Source organism: Centruroides sculpturatus, unplaced genomic scaffold, assembly GCF_000671375.1.
Source record: "Centruroides sculpturatus isolate CEXI.00-Female unplaced genomic scaffold, Cexi_2.0 scaffold378, whole genome shotgun sequence".
Lineage (NCBI taxonomy): Eukaryota > Metazoa > Arthropoda > Arachnida > Scorpiones > Buthidae > Centruroides > Centruroides sculpturatus.
The window spans coordinates 76145-101917 of NW_019384693.1; the positions used below are offsets into that span (position 1 = coordinate 76145).

Here is a 25773-nt window from a genome sequence, read left to right on the forward strand (position 1 = left end):
GTATAAATTTTTTAAATATATAAAGATCACTTTGAATTCTATCTTTCTTAGTGTAATAGATATCTGGTATGCAGATCCAAAAGTCAAGCACAACTTTAAAAATTTATATCTTATTTGTTTGGGGTCAAAATTAATCAGGATTTTCTCCATTGTATCTGAGCAGACCACCCATTAATTTGTCAAAAACACTACAAAATACAGTAGATTCCCTTACTGATTATTGGAAATCCATCTTACTTACAAGAAATAGGCTAACTGTGCTTTAATTGATACTTATTAAGGAAACTCTTTAGAGGAATTTTTCAAATTTAAATTCTATGGATTAAAATTTCCGAAAAATCTAACACTCAAGGAAAACACTTTCCGTCGATTACCAATGACAGATTTATAATGTAAAATACTACAGTTTTCACTCCAAAAAAATAATTTATAGTAAGTTATAAGAAATGCTATAAATTCAAACACAATATAATTGTTTAAGTATTTATAATCTTATGTAGATTAAACTATTTTAAATTCCCTTCTTTCAGTTGGCAGAATCTTTACTGGAAAAGGAAATTCTGAATTACGACGACATAGAGAAGTTATTGGGTCCGCCACCTCACGGAAAGAAACAATTAATCGAAAATCTCGACTGGGGTCCGCTCAAAGAAGAAACTAAACCGACCGGCGACACCCAAAATAAGAAAATCTCCAGAGACGAGACAAAAATTAGTTCTAAAACTAAGTGAAAAAAAAAATTATTTCTGCTTACAGGAATGTAAAATAAATTATTTTATGACAATAAATATACTTTAATTGTTTTGCTAAATTGTATTTAGCATTTTTTTATTGACCTGTATAGCATTAATATATAGCATTAAAATAGATTTTATACTAAATGAAAGATTCATAGTTCTTAAAATGTCCAGGCTCTTCTTTTATCTTAACTGAATGCAACAAGTGCACTTACAATATCTAAAAGTTTATAGTACTACAGGGGATGAATGTAAGCATGCTTATTATAATTTGGCCTCCAAATAATGCACTGACAGCAGCTTGGCATTAGCCTCTACAATAAATCAACACAACGCAAGCCATATTTCTTAATACATTGTGATACAGTCGCGACATTGTTACTCATCTATTCATACTGGTTCTATTGGAAAAATCAAGCTGCTTTGCTGGTATAACTATCATCTTATAAACATGACGCAATTTAATATATCTGAAGTTATGAATGACAATAAATTTTGCTATGTGAATCTTACAAACAGTAACTTTTTAAACTGTGAGACACTTAGGATCTTTCTATGCCTATCATGGGTTCAGTCAGGCCCATAATGGTGAAAGACCCATGAAAAATTTGAGATTCCCAAACCACGGAACAGTAGGCCGACATCTTCACTATCTTGGCCTATTTTGAAATTCAGAAGTAATGAAAATCAACCTCCATATTCAATTAGCTGCTTAAAATAATCCAGAATAGAGCATTTTATCATAGATGATAAATATAAGAAACTGCTTTATTGGAGGTCCTTTTTATATTAATAATATACCAAATGTTTTTGGAACCACCATCCATCTTGCAAAAATAAAGTGGAAGGCATCAAGGTCCGAAGGATTTGAGTTAAAGACCCTTGCTGGACTTGCTATCTGAGTCTACATCATAAAACAAGTCAGCCAGCTAGAAAGCTTAATCAGAATTGAACACAAATGTTTTAAGTGTTACAATATCATAATAGTGTTTTCAATAAAGCATTTTTTCTTACCCATAGAAGCAGCGGCATAAATAGAAATTTAAGTCCCTTAAGCAAAGTAAAAAAATTGGAAAGTAAGAGGACCTCAATGCTTAGGGTCTAGCCCCTCTAGATTTTTAAATTGCCAATTTTAAATCTGTTCCATAGAGCTTGGTCTGGGCCCTTAACTACTAAACGCTTAATGTCATTGCATGGAAGACTATCTTGATGACATGCTAAAATAGTGAAATTCATGTAAACATGAGAAAAATCTCTAATATTTTCTCTGTTACCTTGAGAAAAGTGTCTGTAATCAGCCTTGAATTGCAAAAAGATTTATTGGAAATATGATGTAAGTGACCCATTGCCCCTTTTAATATCACTTGACTAAACAATAATAATGAACAGGGTATAAAAATGTACACAATCATTCCTTATAGTGAGAAATGATCCCAGGTTAGTCGTAAATCCTATGCTACTCAGCCATTACCATAGTTGCTAGTAAGTCTTGCCACGAATAGATTTTATCCTATATGAAACACTAATTTCGGGAGCATCTTTGTGTTGCAAGAAACCGAAAGTTACGTGGTTAATTGCCAGAATTAATAAACAACAGATTTTATTTCTTGTCTTTTGAAAAGGTCCTCTTAGTACCCACAGGGCAGAGAGTAAAAGAAAAAGCGCCGTTTGTAATCCTTAATAGGCCAGCTGAATTAGATGGCACCCTATAAATTCCTGGAGAAATGAATCAGTTTATTTAATTAGAGATACTTACGTATTCCTGCAGAGTCTATTTAGGGACACGTATTCTCTCGAGTCAAATAGGCGTAATTAATTTAGGGTTGTCATCTTTTGGCTTTCCAAAGTAAGGACAATGAACGGGCGGGGCTCTAACGAAAGGATCCGAGGGCGGAAGACCCCAATTTAACGCTCCCCAGACGAAAAATTTAATGGATGTCTCGTGATACTTCCCAGAAAAGTTCTTTTCATACGGTTGAGAAACACTAGGTAACAATGTATCGGTACACAAGTAATACTAGAAACACTAGATGTCTATTAGCTGCGGTTTTTTTCTATGCATTTTGCTGTTAAGAAGGATGGGATAAGGCAATACAACATACGGACGATCTGTCAAGGGGGTCTCGAAAGACTATGGGAAAATGGCGCCTATTTAGGTTATACACGTGAAAAAAACGGAACCACTCCACCATCCCGGCCTGTTAGAAGACATTTTATTAATAAGTAAAGGACGAAAACACACAGCAACTGAAGTAAGGACTGTCCTACCAAACAAGGACGGGTAGCAATCCTATTTCCTCAAGCTGGAGCAATTAATTTATGGCACTATATTTCTGACGATTAAATTCAAGAAAATCCTGTATGTTCCTGGCTTTATTATTGATATAGAAATAAATTACATTAAATAAACAGAGTGGCCTAGATATTCGGTCTACTTTAAAGAATCAAATTAGAGGAATCGATAAATTGCAGGCATCAAAACAGATCGATATTAAAAGTACCAATTACATTAATTCTCCTCCGTGCAAGAATTCGAAATCTTTAAATTTAAACATTCACACTTTTATCGTTTAAATCAATTGCTTTATTTTTTTTAAATTTTAAATCCGTGTGCAACAACGAATATATTTTCGTTTGTTTAAGTCTGACGCTAGCGATAATCGATCAGTGATGCAATCAATCGATCGATCGATCGAGTCCTTGAAGTTCTGCTCGTCTTAAGGGTACCTTCATTCATCTGCTGGCTCCGATCGGCAAAATGAAAGCTAAAATTTTAGAACTTGCGGTGCAGTCGAGTTGCCCCGAAAAAGATTGCCTGAAATGTTTCGAATGTCTTTTTCAACCCGTGCTCAAAATTCTAAGCATCACCGGCATGTACGGCTGTTTTTCGGATCAAAAGAAAAATACCCCCGAAGAAGAATTGATAAACAAGCGCAGAATGTTACTTGGCAAAGCGTTAAACATGTGCCTTTGGGCATATTTTGGTAGATGTTTCCTGCTCATGTTTACTTTCATCCCGGGTTTCTACCATTACGTTAAGATAGGATGGATAGCGGAAAGGTTTATGTATCACCGAAAGCCTGCTCTATCCCCGCTAGTTATTGTTGCCTCCTATTTCTTTCGTTGCGCCACTATTTCGGGAATGTTTAACAAGCCCTCTAAACCATCAAAAACGCGAAAATCTCTAGCAGTTCTTTGGGAAGAAGTCAAAGCCACTACTGCGGAACACAGGCAAACAGAATTCGATTTGAGTCACATGGAACGTGCTCTGGCTTTTGGGGTATATCCATTCATGATCTTTGCTTCTATGGCATTCACCTTACCATACGCCTATACTTGCTATTCTCACTTGGCCGAGAAATACGGTTTTGCCTTGGCTATGCTCTCGACCTTACCTATGCTAGGAGTTCATTTCATTTCTTACGGAATTTGGCTATCCAGCGTGCTATGCTTCGTGGTCATCAGTACATCTCTGACCAAAAGATTCGTAGAGGTGACGCGGGATCTGATCAGAATGCAACAAAGTCCCGAACCTGGAGTCACCGGTGATTTGGATGGAGTCCAACTGAAGCACCACAAAATGTGCAACGTGGTCCAAGCAGCGGACAGACTGTTCCAGAGCTATTTATTTTGCAGTTATGTCATGTTCATTCCGGAAACTTGCTATGGCCTTTTCCAATTGATATTTATCACTCGAGGAGCCACCTATCAGTTGTATCTGGGTTGGATGGTGGCAGTAGGTTTGGCTACGTTTCTTAGCCTTTCTCTAACTGCAGCTTCGGTTTCTGGTGCGGTAAGTCAAATCTTAATAATCAAAATGAATGTCTGATCTCCCACTTCTGTGCTGAATTTAAAAATAATTTCTTTGTAGGCTCACAGCTGTCAAGGTCCTATTCGGGGATTATCAGTCAAAGACTTAACTTTAGATCAACATGTTAAGGTAAGTCGCTATTTTGACTTTTAATAAAGTTTTAGTAAACTGCATTAGATCTAATAAGCTGTATAAATTGCATAAAACTGATAAAGGCTTTCGTATAATTTTAACCATTGTAAGCACTGATGGACATAGAGAAAGGTCTTTTAGGGGATTTATGTCCTTCATAGTGTTTGCAAGGTGGAGAGTTAAAATTAGAGAAAGAGAAAAGCGCCTTTCTGTGTCCATCATAGTGTTCACGTGTGGCTACAAATCTACTTTGATGGCCCAATGGCCGAGATAGTAAAGGCAACGTCCTATCACTCGGGAAGAGCCATATTTGAGTCTGGGTACCTAGTCTGGTGTTATAAAGTAGCAACAAGTTATTGTTGACGGTGTCACTCGGTACTACCCCATTTAATGAACGAGTTCTTGACACGTAACATCCTCAACACTTTCGTATTGTTAGTCGCATAACAGGGGACTAAGCAAGGGCAAGCAGCAGAGTTGACACAAATGTGTTGGGCCCGTCACTTACCAATGGTTCTTGAGCGTGAACGAACTCTTAATGGGAATTAAAAGGCTTTTTTAGTGTCCTCAAGACAAGGAATTTGAAGAAACTATGCGCCCCACTTGTATGTCTTCAAGGAAAAATAACTTTATTGAAACGATTATATATCTACAATAGTGGGTTAAGACCTTCCGGAGCACCTAGGCACAGGAGGATTTGGGTCCTTTACGTTATTCTACATCATCATAAACTAATAATGTCTAATTGTAGCTGCAGAATTATAAATTATAGTAAAGCAATTTTGCCGTTGCAATTATAGGCTATATTGGGGCTGCAATTGACCTATAAATTCCCACTGTTGTCCGTATTTCCTTAATCTCGAGAACGGAGTTAGATAGATGAAAGACGAGACCAGGTATGAAAATCTTAGGGGCAGGAGGCCCCCATTAACTATACACCAACTTCCGATGCAAACTGGAAGTCACGTTATTTCAATTCAAAAAAATTTTCCCGAAAGATATTAGATAGATAACCGGCACGACTCTAGTGTTAAAGGAAAAGTATGATGTACAGGAGCAAGCCATTACTAATTTGAGGAGGAGAGCCTGTATTTTAATTTAAAAAAAATTAAAAATATGATTAAAATCTGCAGCCCAGCATTATGATGATGTCACAATAAATAATTGCTCGTTTTTTTTTAGTTTTCTGTTAGTTTCCAGTGAGCACCACCTCTTTTTCTATGCTAGTCTATCCTGTGATGTATAACTACCGTTTTTTAAAGTCATCCACCATTTTAATTCTCTTTTGTTTCTTTCTGGCTGCAACCATTTCTTCCATAACGTCATTTCATAAGCCTTCCTCTCGAATTAGTCTCTTTCATCTCATCCAATTAGTTTTCGCTTTTTATTGTCTCTAATATGCTCCTTTTTCATACACTCTTCTTAAACTTCCTCATTTCTCGTTAAGTTTCAGAAATTAAGATTATTCTTTATTTAGTAAAGAATAACTGAAAACATTACTTTATGATAATTACAAATGAATGATGTAGAACATTTTAGTTTAATTCTTTGTCAAATAATTATTTAAGCTGCAAAATTCAGGAAATTGACTTTTANTACACTCTTCTTAAACTTCCTCATTTCTCACCTTATCTCTCTATCTGACTTTCTCTATTCTTCTCCACAGCCACATCTCCAGGGCTTCTATTCTCCTAATGTATTATCTCAAGGTCCAAGTTTTGGCACCATAGAGGAAAATACTCCATATATAACATTTGACCAGTCTTTTTCTCAATTCTAATTTCAGAGGCCCTCACATAATTGTATTCATTTTACTAAATGCCTCTTTTGCCATACCAATTCTCCTCTTGATTTCTTTCCCACTTCTGCAGTGTCAAGCCAAGCACCCAGGTATCAAAACCCATTCACTTTTTCCACTTTGTCACCATTTATATGGATGTTGACCTTTCTTTCCTTTTCTCTGATCTAAAGCACTTTGGCTTTGTTAACATTAATTTTCATTCTGAAGGCCACACATCCCCTCTCTAGTCCACTCAGGATTTTTACCCTCATTCTCAATTGTCTTTTTCCTCTTTGTGATCATCTTGAACCTCATTTTGACTTTTGCTAGTAAGAGGTTGTGATCTGAGTCTATGTCTGAACCTAGATAGGTGCTTACATCCTTAATAGAATTCCTGTATCTCTTTAATTAGTATATACTGTAATCTATTGTGTATCTGTTGTTGTCATCATGATCTTTCCATGTATATAATCTTCTCTTAGGCTTTTGAAGCTATGTATTTGTAATCATCATGTGTGTTCTTTGCAGAATTCAATAAACCTTTCTCCTCTCCTATTTACGATTCCCAATGTTTGTCCATGCTTTCCTACAATATTTTCCTCTCGTGTTTCCCACCACAGCATTCCAATCTCCTAATAACAATAGGCAGACATATCTTTCTTCCACTTATTCAACTGAATGAGAGCTGGTAGGAATATATACTTGAATGAGTACCACCAGATCTTTTGGTTCGGCTTGGATTCTTACCATAATGATTCCATCATTTATGTAATCAACTTTAATTACCTAGGATGTAAATTCACTTTTCAGACTCGATCCAACACAATCTTTAAAGAATTGATACCTTTTCGAGGCCAAGTTTTGGACAATATACAACAAAGTTGCACGGAATAATGGACAAATATTGTTCATTAGTTTCTTTTACATTTGCAGAGTAAGCTAGAAGTCATGAATTTGTTGTTTGTTGACAATGGAATTTACGGAAAGGACAATACAGACAAAAAGAGGACACATACTCCAATGTACGAGTGCACCCTATTCTTCTTTTACAGACATTATACAAATACAGATATTGAGCAAAAACATTGGTAATGAGCCACACGGGTTTCCTAAAAGAGTAATACTTGTAACTATGGTCAGATATTCCTATGCGTTAATTAATGTAGCTCCGATCAAGTATAAATGAATTAGGCCAGGCCCTCACAATCTAGAACCCCAACTTCTGAGAATCTCACTCTTAAGCCAAAGTCAAACTTGAATCTCTAGAGTGGCAAACTGATGCCTTTTAATGCTTAAACCATACAAAAAATTGAGATTAGCAGTGCTTAGAACTAGAAAGATACCAATAAAGAAGAATTGCCGTAAGTCCCTATTTTTCGGGGTTGTTTGGTTTAGTACACTGTCCTAATCAAAAACTTTTTCTCTAAATATTCCATTTGTATTAAAAGTCAAATAAGAATTGTTGGCAGTAGGTGTCTACAGGTGTACCTGTATAATATCCTGTTCCCACATGTGCATTTATCATGTTCTGTTGGCCCTGTATAGTACCGTGCGTGACTTCAGATCTGTCGATGGTTTTGTGCAGTCATTGATTTTGGATCAATGGTTACATCTGGCCATAATCTGGCTTTTTTTTTTTTTTAAATTTATTCTGTCTTGTAGTCACTTAGAGGACCTTTATTTATAATGAAGCCCATCATGAATTAGATCATATCCACAACAGAGATAGCCAGGTGTCCAGGTCCAAGGAACGGCTAGGATTTTTAAGAAAATTTAGTTGAAATATGCAAGTCATACAAGAGCAATTGGTTCAGCAAATAAAAAATGTTTAATAATTGATAATTCTATAAAACTACTTTAGAATTATTCACGTGTTTTGCAGAATAGTTACTGCCTACCTAATGCTGAGCATCCAACAATTTTTATCAAATTGCTAACTCACAATTATGAACTATATAGCCCTTTTTTTTATTTTTGACTCTTTCTACCCTGTGGGCATTTTTCTGACAGCAACACAACACTTCAGTAATCTGCCAAGAGTGTCTCCCCCCAGGAAAACTGTTCATAGGAAACTAGCCCCTATTTAGGTGTTAGACACATGAAGAACACCTGGAAACCGCATGGCTAGTCCATTGGCGAGATGCAAACCTGTGACCAACCATTAGTGGCTTATCCACTCAGTTATCATTGAGCCAAATGCTTTTATCCAAGCCTTTCTGCCCTATTTAAGCCTTTTTTCATACTCAACGTGAGTTTGGCTAGGTCTACAATGGATTGGCTGGGGGTTGAGGAACAGAGCTTGACATATTAAATAAGGACAATCCCTGAAAAATTCCTCGGGTCTTTCAACCCACCTGGATTAGTTCCTAAGTCCCAGAGTGGTAGGCTGACACATTAACTGCCCAACCATCTGGCTGTCAACAATAATATTTAATCAGTTTACAATTAATTTTTTATATTTTCAGATCACTATGTTTCTGGAAAGGTTGAGCGGACCTACCATTGGTCTGAGTTGTCTGGATTTATTTGTAGTGACAAAAGGCGTAGTTTTGAGCGTAAGTATTTGCTTTCTTCCTTTAGTTTGTAACATAATTAATATATTAATAATTATGAATCTTTGAATAGGTGGCTTCTGCTGTTGTGACCTACTTCTTGATTTTCGTTCAATTCAACTCTGATGACAGCAAATAAACAGGATCATTCCTCCATTGATTCATTCAGTTATAAGGAAATATATTGCACCACTCACACCTATTTTGATGTCTGAAGGATATCATTTTGACCTGATTTAAATTCACAGAGTAGAATTAAATTGATAAAAGAATCTATCTAAATACTAAATTTTAAAAATTTAATGGGTTTCTTAAGTTTTTACTATGATTTCTATAGTGAAAACTCAAGCAATCCACTAGTTGGTCAGATGACTAAGGCAGTTAAGGCATTGTCCTGTCACTCTGGAAACCTGGAATCAGATTCAGGTAAACACCACGAATTTTTCGTGGATGGTCTGTCCTAAATATGTCAAGCCCTTCCCTTAGAGAATGGGGCATCCTCTTCATTATGGGTCTGGCTGAACCCACTATGGGTATGAAGCAAGGGCAAAAGCCCTAGTGCCTACAGAGCAGTGTGCTAAAAGAAAGAAAAAAAAAATTAGTTCTATAATGAGAAACAAAGCAAACCATTAAGTCCATAATGAAGCTGATAGTGATAAAATTGATGACTTTGTAGGATCTGAGTTCAAGTCCTATTCTGAGCTTATAATTTATTATATAATATGGGTTGGGTGTCTTTCCTATCCTTTACCAATGCTGGATGATTCCACTGTGGGTCTGACCTGCCCGTAGAGAGAAAAATTGTAGCCCCAGCTAAATTAGTATGATACAAACAAATTCATAACAATTACAAAGCTAAAGCACTTGGTCTATTTCATTAAAAATCTTGGGTATTATAAATGTAAAATTTAGGCCAAATATATCTTTCTTCACCATGGAATTTCTCACAAATAATAGATTTATATACATGATCTAATATAAATTCAGGCATGAAAAGTACTTTGAATTCTTGGCATGACTTTCTGTTTAAAGATAAGTAAAGTTAATTTTTCAGTTAATTAAACTTTAATTTAAATATAGCTTTGTTAATGGGATAAATGACAGATTCAAATGTATGAACTGATCATATACCTGCTGGCAAACGAATTGTATTAATAAGATAACACATAGCAATCTGCCAAGAACTGATGCCTCTGAGGACGACTTTCTTATGTATGCCACTAAGGTGTTTGACACAAAGGAAACTGGAAAAACTCCTTTGTTCAATTAAATTATGGCAATGCAACACTTGGATGATCTGCCTAGGGAAATGCCTTCTGGGAGATAATTTTAAGGGTAACTGGCCCCTATTCAGGCATTACAGATGTGGAGAAAACCTCGAAAACTCCACATGGCCAGCCCGTCCTGGCTAGGTGTGAATCCACAACCAAACTCCCAGTGTTCAGGGAACAGAACTGCTTGGCCACTGGTGGGCCGGGAAAACTCCATGCAGCTAGTTTATTAATCAGGCACGAACCATGACCAACTACCAGTGTTCAGTGGCTTTATTCACTTTGAAATTTCTGCTTTAGCTGTACTTTATGCCTTAAGTTTTTGCATAAATCTATTCATTGTTCACAAGAAATTTCAGTCAAGAAAGATATTAACTTTTCCATACTTTTAAGGCCATATTTTTTTTTATACAGGTATTTCACAATTTCTAAGAAACTTCATTCACAGTTTGTTGAAAATATATATAGTGTAGTGGTCCAAAAGTTAGTTAATCAGTTTAATTACTAAATTGTCGTCTTACATATAAAAGCTTTTGAAAATTGTTTAGAATGAAATCCTTGTTCGATATTCAAACTGCTGAATTTGTTTAAAAATATGTCAAACTAACAACTTCCTTGCAAAACTTGCTGAAATGCTTGCAAAAAATACAGTTAAATAACTTTTGGATCAACCCTTTTTTTTAGAATTTTAATGAAAAAATAGTAGTAATTAATTTTAAAACAGTGTCAATTTGTGTAACTTGCACTTTGTATTAACTTCAAGTGTACTTTAGTTGTTTTCTTCATATTTGTATTGTTGATTTGAAAATTATTACTATTATTTTCAGATTCTTGTAAAACTTTAATTCAATATTAAAAATAATTTATCTTCTTGACAAAAATTGTTAATATGTATTCAATGTATCAAGTTAGACTCTCAATTAGTTGTGGTATTAATTGAAATAAAAATATTTAAATTACTTGCTTACTATACTGTCGCACCATTCCCTAAGGGAGTGGCCAAGAAAACAGTTCATTTCCTACGCACATCATGCTGCAAGCTTCAGTTCTCTGAAGAATGCCATATAGCGGGGCATAACACATCAGGAACATTCACCCAATCTTTTATCCTGGGATATGCTGAAATCATGCATCACATCCATACTTGACAATCTTGCACTATTTCTGTATATCCATACATATCTCCTTTGCTTATTTCACATTCATGATTCTTCTCACACACTCTCAGCACCTTATTTCACTCAGAATTTGTTTCCCTTTCAGGCGCTCTTCCACTTGCTCAGCTCATCTTTTCCTTGGTTTTCTATGCTCTTTTGTTTCCTCTAAATTTTCCACATACAGTTCTGATGAACACCCATAGTCACTTTGTTGCTTAAACACTATACAGTTGACCCCCCTATAACACTGTTGATAATTCCGTTTTATATGAATTCCATGTTGTACGAGTCACTTAGATTTTACAAATATGTGTGCCGGGCTGTGAATGGCTCACATATTTGTAAAATCTAAGTGACTCGTACAACATGGAATTCATATAAAACGGAATTATCAACAGTGTTATAGGGGGGTCAACTGTATAGTGTTTAAGCAACAAAGTGACTATGGGTGTTCATCAGAACTGTATGTGGAAAATTTAGAGGAAACAAAAGAGCATAGAAAACCAAGGAAAAGATGAGCTGAGCAAGTGGAAGAGCGCCTGAAAGGGAAACAAATTCTGAGTGAAATAAGGTGCTGAGAGTGTGTGAGAAGAATCATGAATGTGAAATAAGCAAAGGAGATATGTATGGATATACAGAAATAGTGCAAGATTGTCAAGTATGGATGTGATGCATGATTTCAGCATATCCCAGGATAAAAGATTGGGTGAATGTTCCTGATGTGTTATGCCCCGCTATATGGCATTCTTCAGAGAACTGAAGCTTGCAGCATGATGTGCGTAGGAAATGAACTGTTTTCTTGGCCACTCCCTTAGGGAATGGTGCGACAGTATAGTAAGCAAGTAATTTAAATATTTTTATTTCAATTAATACCACAACTAATTGAGAGTCTAACTTGATACATTGAATACATATTAACAATTTTTGTCAAGAAGATAAATTATTTTTAATATTGAATTAAAGTTTTACAAGAATCTGAAAATAATAGTAATAATTTTCAAATCAACAATACAAATATGAAGAAAACAACTAAAGTACACTTGAAGTTAATACAAAGTGCAAGTTACACAAATTGACACTGTTTTAAAATTAATTACTACTATTTTTTCATTAAGATTCTAAAAAAAAGGGTTGATCCAAAAGTTATTTAACTGTATTTTTTGCAAGCNTGGGGACTGGGGTTGGTCGGATAATTGAAAAGTCGGATAACCGAAAAGTATGAAAAAATCCATTATTAGTGTAGTATATTATTATATCCCATGTAATTAGTATATTAGTATATTAGTGTATCGCTATTAACCTATTTTGCGTTGAATTTTCATCGATGTTAAGCCTAACAAAAATTTTTTTAAATAATAATCGTCGCTGTTGTAGCGCCACATCACTAGCGGACATTTGAAATTTGCCGACTAGGACGGTCGGTTAACCGAGGGGTCGGTTGATCGGGGGGCGGATAATCGAGGTTCTACTGTATCATAGACTCAACTCTGTCTGTCATGATCATTGTATAACAAATGACTGTAATATAGATCAGAATAACATAAAAATTTTACATAGAGAAGCAGAAACATATAACAGAGAATTTAAAGAAAGCATAGAAATTCTTGATAGTAAAAATTGTATAAATAAAAATCTGAGTATTAAAAACAAATGAAAATTGGCTGAAGGTATTATAAATAGGATTCTGAAGATTGAATATATAGATCTAATTCTGATTAAAAACAATAGAAAAATTTTTTGACGAAAGTAAATAACCATTATAAACTCAATCATGAACTGGCCATCTTACAGAGTAAGACTATGTTAATTAGTACACTATTGAGTAGCAAAAAGATGAAAACAGAATGATGATATAATGCAAAGCAGGTGAAGATACAACCATTCATTATGCTCTATCAGTTATATTGAATTTTATAAAGAAAAAACAGAGTTTGAAATGAAATTTGATTCAACACTGTATTGCTTCTTGGACAACGATAAGGAAGGATGATAACAATATAAATTTCAAAATAATAAAAACAGATGAATGTAAAGTTCCGCACTGGCAGTATACTTGCCATTTAATTGTATTGGCCAAAAAAGAAGAAGAAAGAAGATATACAATAGTAAATCTGTAAGCTGTATACATATGTATTCACATTACAGAACCCAGTTTGCAAAAATCCCGAGTTGGCTGAGGAGGGGCATTTTATGTCTGAAACGTATAATCTAAAACATGTAACAACTAAATTAAAATAAAGATGAAAGAATGCCAAGTGTTCGAATTTATTACACTACATAGTGTTTAAGAAACAAAGATGACTTATGACATGATTTTGGATTATCAAACCCATAATCACACTGAACTACTTTAACAGTTTCACTAATCACACTAATATACATTCTGCTGTTCTCATATAATGCTTTTATTGCCTCAAGCAGCTTCCCACTTACCCGATATTCATGGAAACATCCCAAAAGTATTCTGTTTTCACTTGGTCATATGCCTTCTCCAAATTCACAAATGCTACAAAAGATCTCTTGTTCACACCCAAGTATTTCTCAGCAATCATTTGCAATCAAAAGATTTAATCCATTCAACTATTTCCCACCACAAACATACATTGAGCATTGGATGTTCTTCCTAATATTAGGTTGGTGCATAATTATCAGGTGTATTTGTTTAAAAAGAATTGCTGTTTTGTTTACTTTTTTTAATAAAAATATTTTATTTTTAGGTTATAAAAATGCGTGTCTATAATCATACTCATATTCGTCATATTATGCTTTACCATTTCGAAAAAGGATGGAAAGCAGTGCAGTCATTTCACAATCTCAATGACTTTTCGGCGAAGGAACAATCAGCGAAAGTTGATGCAAGAAATGGTTTGACTGTTTCAAATGTGGCAACACTAGCTTGGAAGATAAGCCAGGAAGAGGTTGACCATTGGGTTTCGACGACAAGGCACTTTTGGCAGCCGTGGAAGAGGGCAAAAGCTTGACAACTCGAATGCTGAATGATGGTCGAATGTGGACCATTCAACCATCGTTCATTGTCTCAAAAAGCTCGGAAAGGTATGGAAAGTGGGTGGATGGGCCTCCCACAAACTCTCCGACAACAATAACACTGAACATGTCCGAATTTTCACTGATTTGCTGCAACCAAACGAGCAAGCTCCATTTCTGAAGAGTCTTGTCACTGGGGATGAATCGTGGCTTCTGTTCAAAAATGTGATTAAAGGTTGACCTCTTCCTGGCTTATCTTCCAAGCTAGTGTTGCCAGATTTGAAATGGGCAAACCATTCTCTGCATCGACTTTCACTGATTGTTCCTTTGACAAAAAGTTTGTTGAAGTCACGAAATGACCGCGCTGCTTTCCATCCTGTTTTGAAGTGATAAAGCATAATATGACAAATATGAGTATGATTATTGACACGCATTTTTATTACCTAAAAATAAAATAATATTTTTATTATAAAAAAGTAAACAAAACAGGAATTTTTTTAAAACAAATAACCCACCAACAAAAACATCTGATAACTATGCATCAACCTAATAATTCTCGTCACCTCCACTAGAACTCTTGAAAATATCTTCTCTGGCATGCTTAACAGTTTTATATCTCTCTAATTCTTATAATCTGTATTGTCATTTTTCCTTTTATACAGTGCAATGATAATAACATCTCTTCAACTATTTGGCACTCACCCTCTCTCCCAGCACAGGCAAGAAGTTCATCAGATATGCAACAATACATCACCACCATATTCTAACATTTCATCACATACTCCATCCACACATGCAGCTTTTCCCATTTTTAACTTGTCAATTGCTCTTCCAAGATACCCTAATCTCACACTTAGACACCTTGTTGCTGACATTTGTACAGTACATCCTAAAAACTCACTGAAATACTCTCTCCACATTTTCAACACATTCTTACTCCTCCATAACAGATCACCGTTCTTATTTTTTACACCCCGTACATACCACCCACAATTTGCCTTTCTGATATATTGCCAGAAAGCATTCTGTTCATTCTTAAATGCCACTTCCACTTTTTCCTTACAGCTTCAGTAACCTCTTCGTTCCACCACATAGTACCTCTTACTTCTACCTTCCCATCCTCACACTATCATACACCTCTCTTGCATATTCTTCCACACTTCTTCACAGAATCAGTATAGATGTTAGACAAAACCCAGATTCTCAGGGTTTTGTCCAGTGTTGCCACCTTTTCAAAATTGCTGACCTGGACATTTTAAAATCAGGATGTTATACCAAGGCATGTGCATTGTAAGAAATTGTATGAGGTATGCATAATGTCATTTTACAGCCAAGAACTGAACAATGTGTATGCCAGCGTTAAACCAGTTAGGAGCTTGTGTTGGAACAAACCTAATATTTGCAAAATACTCACAAATATTTTTATAAATTTAATTTGTTTTTTCATAATTTTACAATTTCTATGAAAACAGGACAAATTAATAATTAATCTGGACCATGAATTTAAAAACCGGCTTGTCCAGGTGAAAACCAGCCTGGTGGCAACACTAATTTTGTTTAATGTGAGGCCCCAGTGATAATCAAGCTCATGTGTTAAAAATTTAATAAAAGTGTCGAATTAGGGGATTGGGCTTTGATTCTAGCACTCATAAAAGAAAAACTGGAAAAAAAAACAAAACAAGATACAAATAAAATCAGGAAGGAATATTATTAGTTGAGAGGAAAAAAGTTTTTAAATAACCTTAAAAGGAGATCTAGCATGGAGATTGTATGTCAGACTTACAAGAATTCAAAACAATATACATAACATTCAAAACATAGTTAACGAAAAATTCAAAACATAGTTAAATACGAGCAACAGTTTCAATGTGTGATTAATTTCCCTTGATTGAATTAAACACGGTGTCAAATTTGACCCGTTGTAGCTCGAAATGGTCTGTTGTCTACCTGTATACAAGAAACCAATTAGAAAGCTAAAGGTCTGGGGAAAAAATCCTTTAAAAATCTGGATCTCAAGGACAAAGGTGGACTTTCCTCTGTCTCACATTGTGAGTTATCTGACTAGTCTTCAGTGTTCTATGTATGTACTCTTCATCCCTAACTTCACCATTCTGCCTTGGACTGTTTTGGTCTTTCGACACTTTGTCACCAGACTTCCCAATACTCATAGAAACATATCAACCAACTGCTCCGGGGCCATTGACTACCATTGACCAGATCCAACCGTTTATGAGATGCTCTATAGAATGTAACTGCGTTAATAAACAAGTTTATTTGTAACTGCAGGTGTCTGACTCACTTCCATCCACCCCATATCCAAATATTCCTGACATTTGTTTATCCCCAATTCAGCAACCTCACACTAACATCTATACTCACAAGTCAGATCATTTAGCTTAACAGACACACATACTTTATATTGTAATTTTTGCTTTTTCAGACATTCTACTTTCAAATGTTCTAATATTTTTCTTCCACTTATTTTCTTTAGTGCCAGACATTCAGCAATTGCATCCTCAACCTGACTAGATAATGGTCAGTACCTATCTCACATCCTCTCATATTCAACCTTTCATCATACAAGTATATCATGAAATCAGTCATACTCTTTTACTCTTTTATCCTGTTCTCCCATGTTTAAATATGAATTACCCCATGCAGAAAGAACATGTTGGATATGAACAAATCACTTGAAGCACATGGTGAGTACCTGATTGAACTATTGTCATTCACTTCATCAAAACCATACCTGCCTAACAAATGGTCAAAAACAAAAGCATCTACATGCACATTTATATCACCCAACTGTTTTATATGGTTTACTTAATGTTTATACGCCCTACGTGATGCACTTAAGACCTCCCGCGAGACAGGAATACAGACACTTACTCTGAATGCTTTATTCGGGGTCCTAATTGGACCGGGCGATCTCCACTCTTATACATTAGTCAGGGCCACCTGTCTTGCACGTCCCTCTGTCTCTGGATGTTACCAGATCTTACCGTAACACCAACAACACAATCCTTTCATTTGTCATGCATTTCTTCAAGACATCCAGCAGAACACTCCAGAATTCATCCTTCTCATCAATCATATTGGAGTCAACTAGAGTGTACACACCAATATGCAGTATTCTTGTACACCCTACTTTCATTCTCAACCAGACGATCCTGTCATTAATGCAGTCATAAGATTTAACACAGTCTTTCAGATGGGGACTAACGTAGAGGCTCACTCCATGTTTTCCAAATTCTCTTGTAGATACACTAGAAGATATAAATACCATTCCATTCATCCAAGCATTTGCTCTTACAGTTCATTTCAGATGCACATAATAAATACATCTACCTTCCCTTTGCCTATCACATTCAACAGCTGTTGCTCTTTTGACTCAGACAGGATCTGAACATTCCATATACTAAATCTCACATGTTCAAATCTTTTAACATGAGGCATAGCAACCTCTTTCCACTTTAGTCCATTTTTAACAAGAGAATTTTTTTGTAGGGATGGGTTTTTAGTTGTTTGCCCAACCTCCAACTTGGAGGACCAAGGTAATCCCTTAATCTGATCTCTCACCTTTCCGGCCTTTCTGGAGTGATTCTGCCAGTAGCCATGGCTACCACTGATCAAGCCCTCCAAGTCATCAAGATACACAAACCCCACCACCTTGAGGAGAAATTGTTCTGAAAAAAGAGGCAGTACAGGTATTTCTGATTTAGGGTTGCCAACTTTCTTATACAAAAAAAGGAGGGCATTTATAACAAGTTTTATATTTGTGGACTAACTATAAATTCTAAATTATTAAATAGACAATAAATAAGGTTTTACACTCGATGTTAGAATTCTTACCAACCATTGCACAATGCCAGTTAATTGAGTACCTAAAATATTATATGCTTGTCAGACTCTGATTAATAGCATTGTCTTTCTCTTTCTTTTACTCTAGTAAATAATAAAGTTGAAACTATTACTTTAGAATATAAAATTAAATATTAAAATTTTGTCTACTGGTAATATATATAAAATTAAATTAAACAAAAACAAAACAAACTTATGATGAAAAGGAGGACATTATTGATAAAGGAAGGACAAAGGGCAATACTGTTCAATGGAAAAGTGTCTTTCCAAATGGAATACAGTTGGCAACCCAATCTGAATAGGCTTGAAGTAAAAGACAAAGCCACTAACAAGAAACTAAGTTAAAAAGCTGTAAGTTAAAGAAACCAAAGTCTTCTATTAGAAAGAACATTAATTATTGTATTTTTCAGAGTTAATTTTGACATTGATTCTTGGATATTTTGTAAATGAAGGGCTTTTACTTTAATGTCAAAATGGAAGACATATCTGTTACATACCAGATAGTAATCCAAAAATCACAAAAATTGTCAGTGAAATGTTAAGTATATAGCAGAACTAACTTTTATTTCCATAAAATGTATGCTGTTTAACCAAGATATCAACAATTATATATCAAATTTCTGACAGGAACAACATTCCATCTGGAAGAAGATGCATTGTGCAGCATTGTGAATATCTTGTACCTATATATATTTATTCAATATATTCGATATGAGATGTTACTTCTATTCTCTTTCATTATCCAGTAGTTACAGTTGGCTGAATGGCCATGGCAGTAAAGGTGTGGAGACCTGGGATCAAATCCAGGCAATTTCCATGGACTGTCTGGTCCTGTTCCTAACAACCCAACCAAATCCACAATGGAGACAGAAAAAAATCCTCTTAGTGCCCAAAAAGGCACTGAGGACGTTTTTCTAACAAGCTATTAATTAATTTTATTTATTTCTAAATATGTTCTGACTTTCATCTATCTTCAGAGTTTCTTGGATTTTTAAACTTTTTACAGGAATTGTATTTTTTGTCAACATCTTAATAATCAGATTATTGTGAAGATCATTAGAAAAAACAGAAGATGGATGAAAGTCCAGAAATATCTATAAAGAGGTAATAATTACACTTAATTAATAGCTCATTAAACAATATGAAACTATTATTAAGACAAGTTAAAATTATAGAATAATTTATTTTGTTGAAAAAAGTTATTCTGTTGAAAAAAGTTATTCTGTTACTATGAAAAACTGATCATTCATCTTTACTTTTATTCATATGTAACAACAAAGATGAAAGAAATTAAATAGATCTCACTAATTATATTGACAGAATAAGATAAATTGTTACAGTTAGGGACTAGGGAGACTTGGGTAGGAGTAACGTAAGTAACTAAATTAAGAAAATACAACTACAGATGACTTAGCTCTATTGGATATTGGAGACGTGTATGAATACAAATCGTACAAGCAAAAATAAAAAAGAAAAAAAAAAGGTTGACAGGTTGCGTACGATATTCCTGGACAAAATTAGTAGTTCACCTGGACAGTGAGTCGATTCCCGGACTGTCTGGGTGAAAACCGGACAGGTTTTCACCCAGACAGTCCGGGATGATATGGTTGAGATGATATGGTCCGAGATGATATGGATGATATGGTTGGGATGATATGGTCCGAGATGATATGGATGAGAAACACTAATTACCTAGTGTTTCTCATCCATATCATAGAGAAGCTTATGAAAAGAGCTTTTCTGGAAGGTATCGCAAGATATTCCTTGAAAACATTTTGCCTGTGGTGCATTAAATGGGAGACTGATTCCCAACTCCCCACATATGTATCACCATCATGCATATACTTATCCTTATTTTGGAAAATCAAAAAGTGGTACTCTATCTACATAATTGTCATTAATTTATTCAAAATGAATCAAAAACATTCATACAATATGTAATTTGCTCTAAGAAGTTTTATAGTTATTATTTACTTATATGTATATTTTTAAATATTTTCATATCATTTTTCCAGTATTTCATTAAAATTATCTTTTGACTTAAGAACAGTGTTCACTGAAATACTAACCTACATATATATCCCTTAATAGATTTTACAGAAACATTTTAATTTTCTTTTCATCAAAAAATTTCTTATTTATAGCAAAATGAGAACAGAAAATTTTTGATTTATACTATACTTAATGTAGTTACTTACATTACTTTCCATTTTTCTTTCAATTATTTTGAGCTTCATGAATTGAGCCATATTGAGATCTCACACTTCTCAGCTAGAGTTCATTTGCATAATCTCATAGAACATTTGCATAATAAATGGAATTACATTCCATTAGTATAAATATTTTAGTCTATTTATAAATAGAGAATTATTTAAAATTTATTCCTATAAAATGGATGTTGGTAGAGACACAAGTTAAGCAAAAACTTATTTCTTGTAAGCTTTGTGTAGTATGCAAATCAGCAGTGTATAAAAAGAACATTGTCAAAAGTAGACTTTTCTTCTGCTGGTCAGTGTGTAATTGTTGAATCTTCAGTCATTAATCGATAATTAAAGGTTTCTTCTATAGTTCCTCCCTTCCTTCCTAAAGGATCTAGAAGAAAATTCTTGCATATACTGCTGGTGTTCATACTTACAAAAAAATAAGCTGTTGCTTAATTTGTCTTCACCAACATCCTTTTTTATAAGAATAAATCTAAAATTCTCTATGAATATAACTAACATATTTAGTGGAACAAATTCTGTTTATCGTGGAAATTTCACTGAGATTAAGCAAACGAAGTTATAGCTGAAAGCATTAAGCTAACAACATTCAACTTCTGAAATTCAATAATATAAGCATAAATCAAATTCTCTTGCTTTCTTACAATCTTCATATTTAAAGTCAAATTGAAAGTATTTATAGGTTGATAGTGAATATTATATAGTGAAAGTTACAAAGATCGTCTTTAACGAAGTATAATAATAAAAGTTCAATTCTATATTTCAGCTAATTATCTTAAATACTAAGAAATTTCTAGTATGATGGTATCTTCTTGTCTGTGTAATTGGTTTTGGAGAATAAGTCAAAATGAGTTATTAACTTTTTATTTAGGCTGACAAAAATCATAATGTTTGAATAATCCATCATATTATGAAGAATCGGTTTTCCACACAACCAGGAAAATATCTGTAAAAATTTTCATTTTTTTTTTAACTCCCTACATGCAAAAAATATCAGTACGTGAAATTGTCTCTTGGTATGTATATTCTATAGAAACACCTATGGTACAAGATTGTATATTATGCCATAGGAGTGTATGACAAAGCTGATGGAAACTATATATACTGTAAGCACAAAAAAAGGTGAATTATGTCTTCTCATTAGCAATTCACTGTTTAAAAAACTTGTCTGTCTCGGTTTGTTTTCATGCCACTTTTCTGTCTATTGAATACAATAATGGCTTGATATTAGCAATGTCTTGTACAGTCTGTTTGTTTATGCTGAAACTTGTCAAGGTTTCTACAGTTTGGAAACACTGAAGGCCTTGCTAAATTTCAGCACTTCACTTTGACTAGAATAAGAATGTTTATTAGTTGGCTGCTCCTCAATTGTATCAGTCTGCCAATTCTCTGTACAATTGTACATATCCCAGATGTAACAAGTGCATTGTCGAAATATCCAAATATTAACTAAATGTTGAAAAAAAAAGACACTAAGTTTACAATAGATGGGGCTAAAAAAAAATCCTGAGTTACGGATTCACTAAGAGGAGGTGAAATTACATAATTTGGTGGGACCTTGGAAAAAGTCGATTATTCTGAGAAATCCATTGTTCAAAGCGATCCATTAAAACAAGTTTCTACTGTAAGCCAATTTTCAACAGCTACTAAAAAGGAATGAATCAAAGTAAATATATTTTCAAACTTTGATATAACAGATTAATAAAGGAAAGCAATGTTTTGACAATGTGAAATTTCTATCAAAGACATCCAATAAGAGAATATATTGTGCTTAGTATAGGTGTAAAAAAAAACATTTTCTAGCAGAAATGTAAAGAACAACTATGCCTGCCAAGTGGACATTCCATGCTCTCAAATACCAAGTTTTTACCTTGACAGATATGTTGAAACAAGATGATTTGATCTGTTGTTTTTGAAATCTGTTAATATGGGATTTATAAAATCAAAGGTCAACAGTATTATTGAAATGACTAAACTAAACCACTTGTTTATCTAAATGAATATTTCATCCTGTAATATTATCATCTCATCTTGTTTTTATCAGAATATAATAAACAAAGTAACATTATATTGCACATGTTATTTGTATTAAATGCTAATCTCCATTAAAAATTCTGGATAAACAATTCTAAATATAAATATTAAATTTAACATTTTATGGATCTTAAGTTTTATTAATTTAGTATCTTCCAAAAAAGAATGAATTTTAAATTATTGTAATTATATTAATTATTATCCAAGAATGTTATAATATATATTAAAACATTGGAAAACTGTCCAAGTTTTACATTTGCCCATTACAAATTCTCAATGCGCATGCCTCGTGTCATATGGCATGCATATGACACTCAAATTCTTTGTTATGGTATGTATATCTGTCGTCACTCCTCCCATAGCAGCCACAGTATTAAAGCTCCTATAGATTACGTTGCATAATAACGAGTGATTCTGACTTGCAAACTGCAGAATACAATCACTTTCTTATATAAAAACTTGCTAACTGCTTTGGTAACTTCCATTATATTAAAGTCAACAATATTCCAATTTCTTAAACTGTTCTTTTATACAGCTCTGAGGGTTTGATTTTATTTATAAGACTTTGGTCCAGCTATCCCGAAGTCAAAATCATACACCATGAATGATTTACATATAGCCTATGGAAACTTTCTTTGCCCTACTTCTTTTATTGATCATGTTTGCTTTGAATGTTCATCATGAATGTCGGCTTAACTAGGATCAGATAACGCCTTGAGGCTATGGTTTCTAACTTTCTGAGACTGGATTAAAATACACTTAAAAAGATTAATACTACCACACTAATTTTCACTCCATCTCATCCCATCATAAAAAATAAAACTGAATGATTTTTGGTTAATATCTATAGATTCTGTTTATATTTTTTTAGATTTTAATTTAAACATAATAGTTTTCATATTGATTTTTCATGGACTAAGGCATTTCAACACATGGGCAATTTGTCAAATGGGGTGCCTTTCTATGGGAAATAGATCTATGTGAGAAAAACCCAGAAAACTCCACGCAGCCAGCCTATTGGTCAGGCACAAACCCATGACCAACTATCAGTGTTTGGTGGTTTATCGACTCAGCCACTGGCAGGCCATTCTATGAGGCAGGTTATGGATTGATATACTGTACAAGAATCCTAAATCAAGGATCAGAAATCTGCCACTACCATTACAAAACACAGGCATCGAAAAATGAAAATAAAGGACAAATCACAACCTTTCTCATTTCAATAACAGACAAGGACATCCAGCACTTCCAATTTTATTTTTCTGCTTCCTGAGACAGAAAACAAAATGAAATTAATTTCAAATCCATCCGACAAACAAAGAGATAATAAATACAAATACATTGCACTAACCTTGTATAGCTTTGCAGTTAATTTTAGAAACGTAACACTAATGTTTTCAATCCATCCTAGGACCTCCTTCAGGTATTCGATAAAAATTTTTCTGGTGCGATCAGAGTTGTTAATATGTGACCACAGGTCTTTGGCCAAAATTACTTTACCAAATGCCTGTGGTCACATATTAGGACCTCACAGGACAAATGCTGCCTGCAGGCTGCTCACAACTGATTTAGAGAATGCCTAAATTACTGAATTTACTTTTTAATTATGAACTCGAAATAGTAATTTATTGTTTTGTTTGCTTCAATTAATATTTTAAAACTTTCACTATGAATCTTTTTCCTCTCTCGTGATCGAAATTTCCACTGATAGCAACAGCAAGTATCCAGCAAGAAGTTGCAATTAACCTTGCAAACCGAGTATGAGAATTCTTTCCACTTTTATTTTCTACTTGTAAATTCCCATCCTTTCTCTTCCAGAGTAGGCATTTGTTATTTAGTAGTTGCATTTCTTTTAACGTGTCTCACAAAAATTACGCATGAAAATAAAATAATTTTTTATAATTTAATTAAAGAAGTACTATGTCAAGAATAACATTATATTAAATATGTAAAAATAACAATATATATAGATTATAGTGTTTTAAAACATAAATATCGGCTACTTGCCAAGTTAATAAATTACAATAAATAAATAAATAAATATTAAACAATAAGAAATTTATATTTCTTCAATTAAAAGTCTTGTTTTTTGTTCTTGTTTATTTTGCAATAAATTCTTTCTCATTTCCAAAACCGACTTTTGTGCCATTTGGTTATTCGGCTCCAATTCTAATGCCGATTCGAAATCCTTTAGAGAATCTTCATAATTCAAGTTACATTTATAAGCGGTTCCCCTTCTTAACAACGCTTTAATATTTTTGGGTTCGTGTAATAAAACTTGATTACAATCTTCTACGGCGGCATTATAATTCTTCATCTTAATATACGTCTGGGCTCTGTTATTGAGAGTGACGGGATCTAAAACGGCAGACAGGCTCCGGTCGTAATACAGCTTGGCTTCTTCGTAATCTCCCGCGGCGTATGCCTCGTTTCCTTTAAGTCTTTCGTGTTCGGCTATAAGCGAACGTTCTTCTCTGCTCGCATCCCAACCGTCGACGGCGAGGCCGATTTTGGATTTGGCGACCGTCGAATGCGGCTTCTCGTTGTCCAATTTATCCAGTTCTTCCTGCACGTCGAACCTATCCCACTCGGCGTAAGTAGAGGGTTTTATTTTTTTTATTTTACTAGCATTTTCTTTATTTTTGGGATTAATAACCGCTTCCGCTCTACGGATATCCGGTAATTCCCATAGATCTTGATTATGTTTTCGCAATTCTCCTTCCAGTATCTTCATTTGATCGATTGATTTCTCTAAGTCTCGAAGGAGACTTTCCTTCTGATCAATTGGTAATTCGGACGAATGACAGGCGGGAGTTAGATGACGTAACAGCTTATTCTTTGGATCTAATTGCTGTAGGCGTTGTTCGCACCTTTCGGTCAATTGCGGGTAGAAACCTTCTTCTCCCGACCTCAATATTCTTAATATACGGCTAATTTCCACAACATCCGAACAACTTTCTATATATTTAAAATCTAAATGCTCGATCGGAATAGAGAATTTCTCTAATAAAGTTCTCTTTTTATTACAAGAAGTCATTTTCCCACCCCTCGCGTGTCAATGGCGCAATCGACCACGATCGATAAAAATATTTTAACATTTTTCCATTCGAGATCGACCAGTTACGTATTTAGGCACGTATAAAAATAATTACGTTAAATTTTTAATAATTTATTTATCGTAACGTCTTTCGATTAAGAAAGGGGAAAAAAAATATTTATATATAATAATAA

The 25773-nt window shown here is 34.2% G+C and overlaps 3 protein-coding genes across 3 annotated transcripts in view; 2 read left to right on the forward strand and 1 right to left on the reverse strand.

Annotated features, from left to right (window-relative positions):
- The window catches only part of LOC111627379 (paraplegin-like), a 42495-nt gene extending 41684 nt beyond the window's left edge, over window positions 1-811 (forward strand). Inside the window, exon 19 of the mRNA XM_023370940.1 lies at window positions 531-811. Coding sequence (XP_023226708.1) covers window positions 531-731 — 201 coding nt within the window. The 3' untranslated portion in view covers window positions 732-811. The remainder of the gene's footprint in view (window positions 1-530) is intronic.
- A 2670-nt stretch (window positions 812-3481) lies between these two features.
- On the forward strand, window positions 3482-10079 carry LOC111627377 (gustatory receptor for sugar taste 64e-like). Its single transcript, XM_023370938.1, has 4 exons — window positions 3482-4530; window positions 4609-4677; window positions 8926-9015; window positions 9086-10079. The coding sequence occupies exons 1-4, from the start codon at window positions 3496-3498 to the stop codon at window positions 9149-9151; spliced, it is 1260 nt and encodes a 419-aa protein (XP_023226706.1). The 5' UTR covers window positions 3482-3495; the 3' UTR covers window positions 9152-10079.
- A 14455-nt stretch (window positions 10080-24534) lies between these two features.
- Window positions 24535-25632, reverse strand: LOC111627384 (sperm-associated antigen 1-like). The gene has a single exon (XM_023370948.1). It carries the CDS (start codon window positions 25577-25579, stop codon window positions 24602-24604), a length of 978 nt encoding a protein of 325 aa, XP_023226716.1. The 5' UTR covers window positions 25580-25632; the 3' UTR covers window positions 24535-24601.
- Between the last annotated feature and the right edge of the window lie 141 nt (window positions 25633-25773).

What these genes read in the sequence shown, in the direction of transcription:
- LOC111627384 (XM_023370948.1), bottom strand. Translation starts at nt 25,579, where the DNA reads ATGACTTCTTGTAATAAAAAGAGAACTTTATTAGAGAAATTCTCTATT.
- LOC111627377 (XM_023370938.1), top strand. Translation starts at nt 3,496, where the DNA reads ATGAAAGCTAAAATTTTAGAACTTGCGGTGCAGTCGAGTTGCCCCGAA. An exon ending in CAGCTTCGGTTTCTGGTGCG is followed by an intron (nt 4,531 to 4,608) that starts GTAAGTCAAATC and finishes ATTTCTTTGTAG; the next exon opens with GCTCACAGCTGTCAAGGTCC. An exon ending in CAAAAGGCGTAGTTTTGAGC is followed by an intron (nt 9,016 to 9,085) that starts GTAAGTATTTGC and finishes ATCTTTGAATAG; the next exon opens with GTGGCTTCTGCTGTTGTGAC.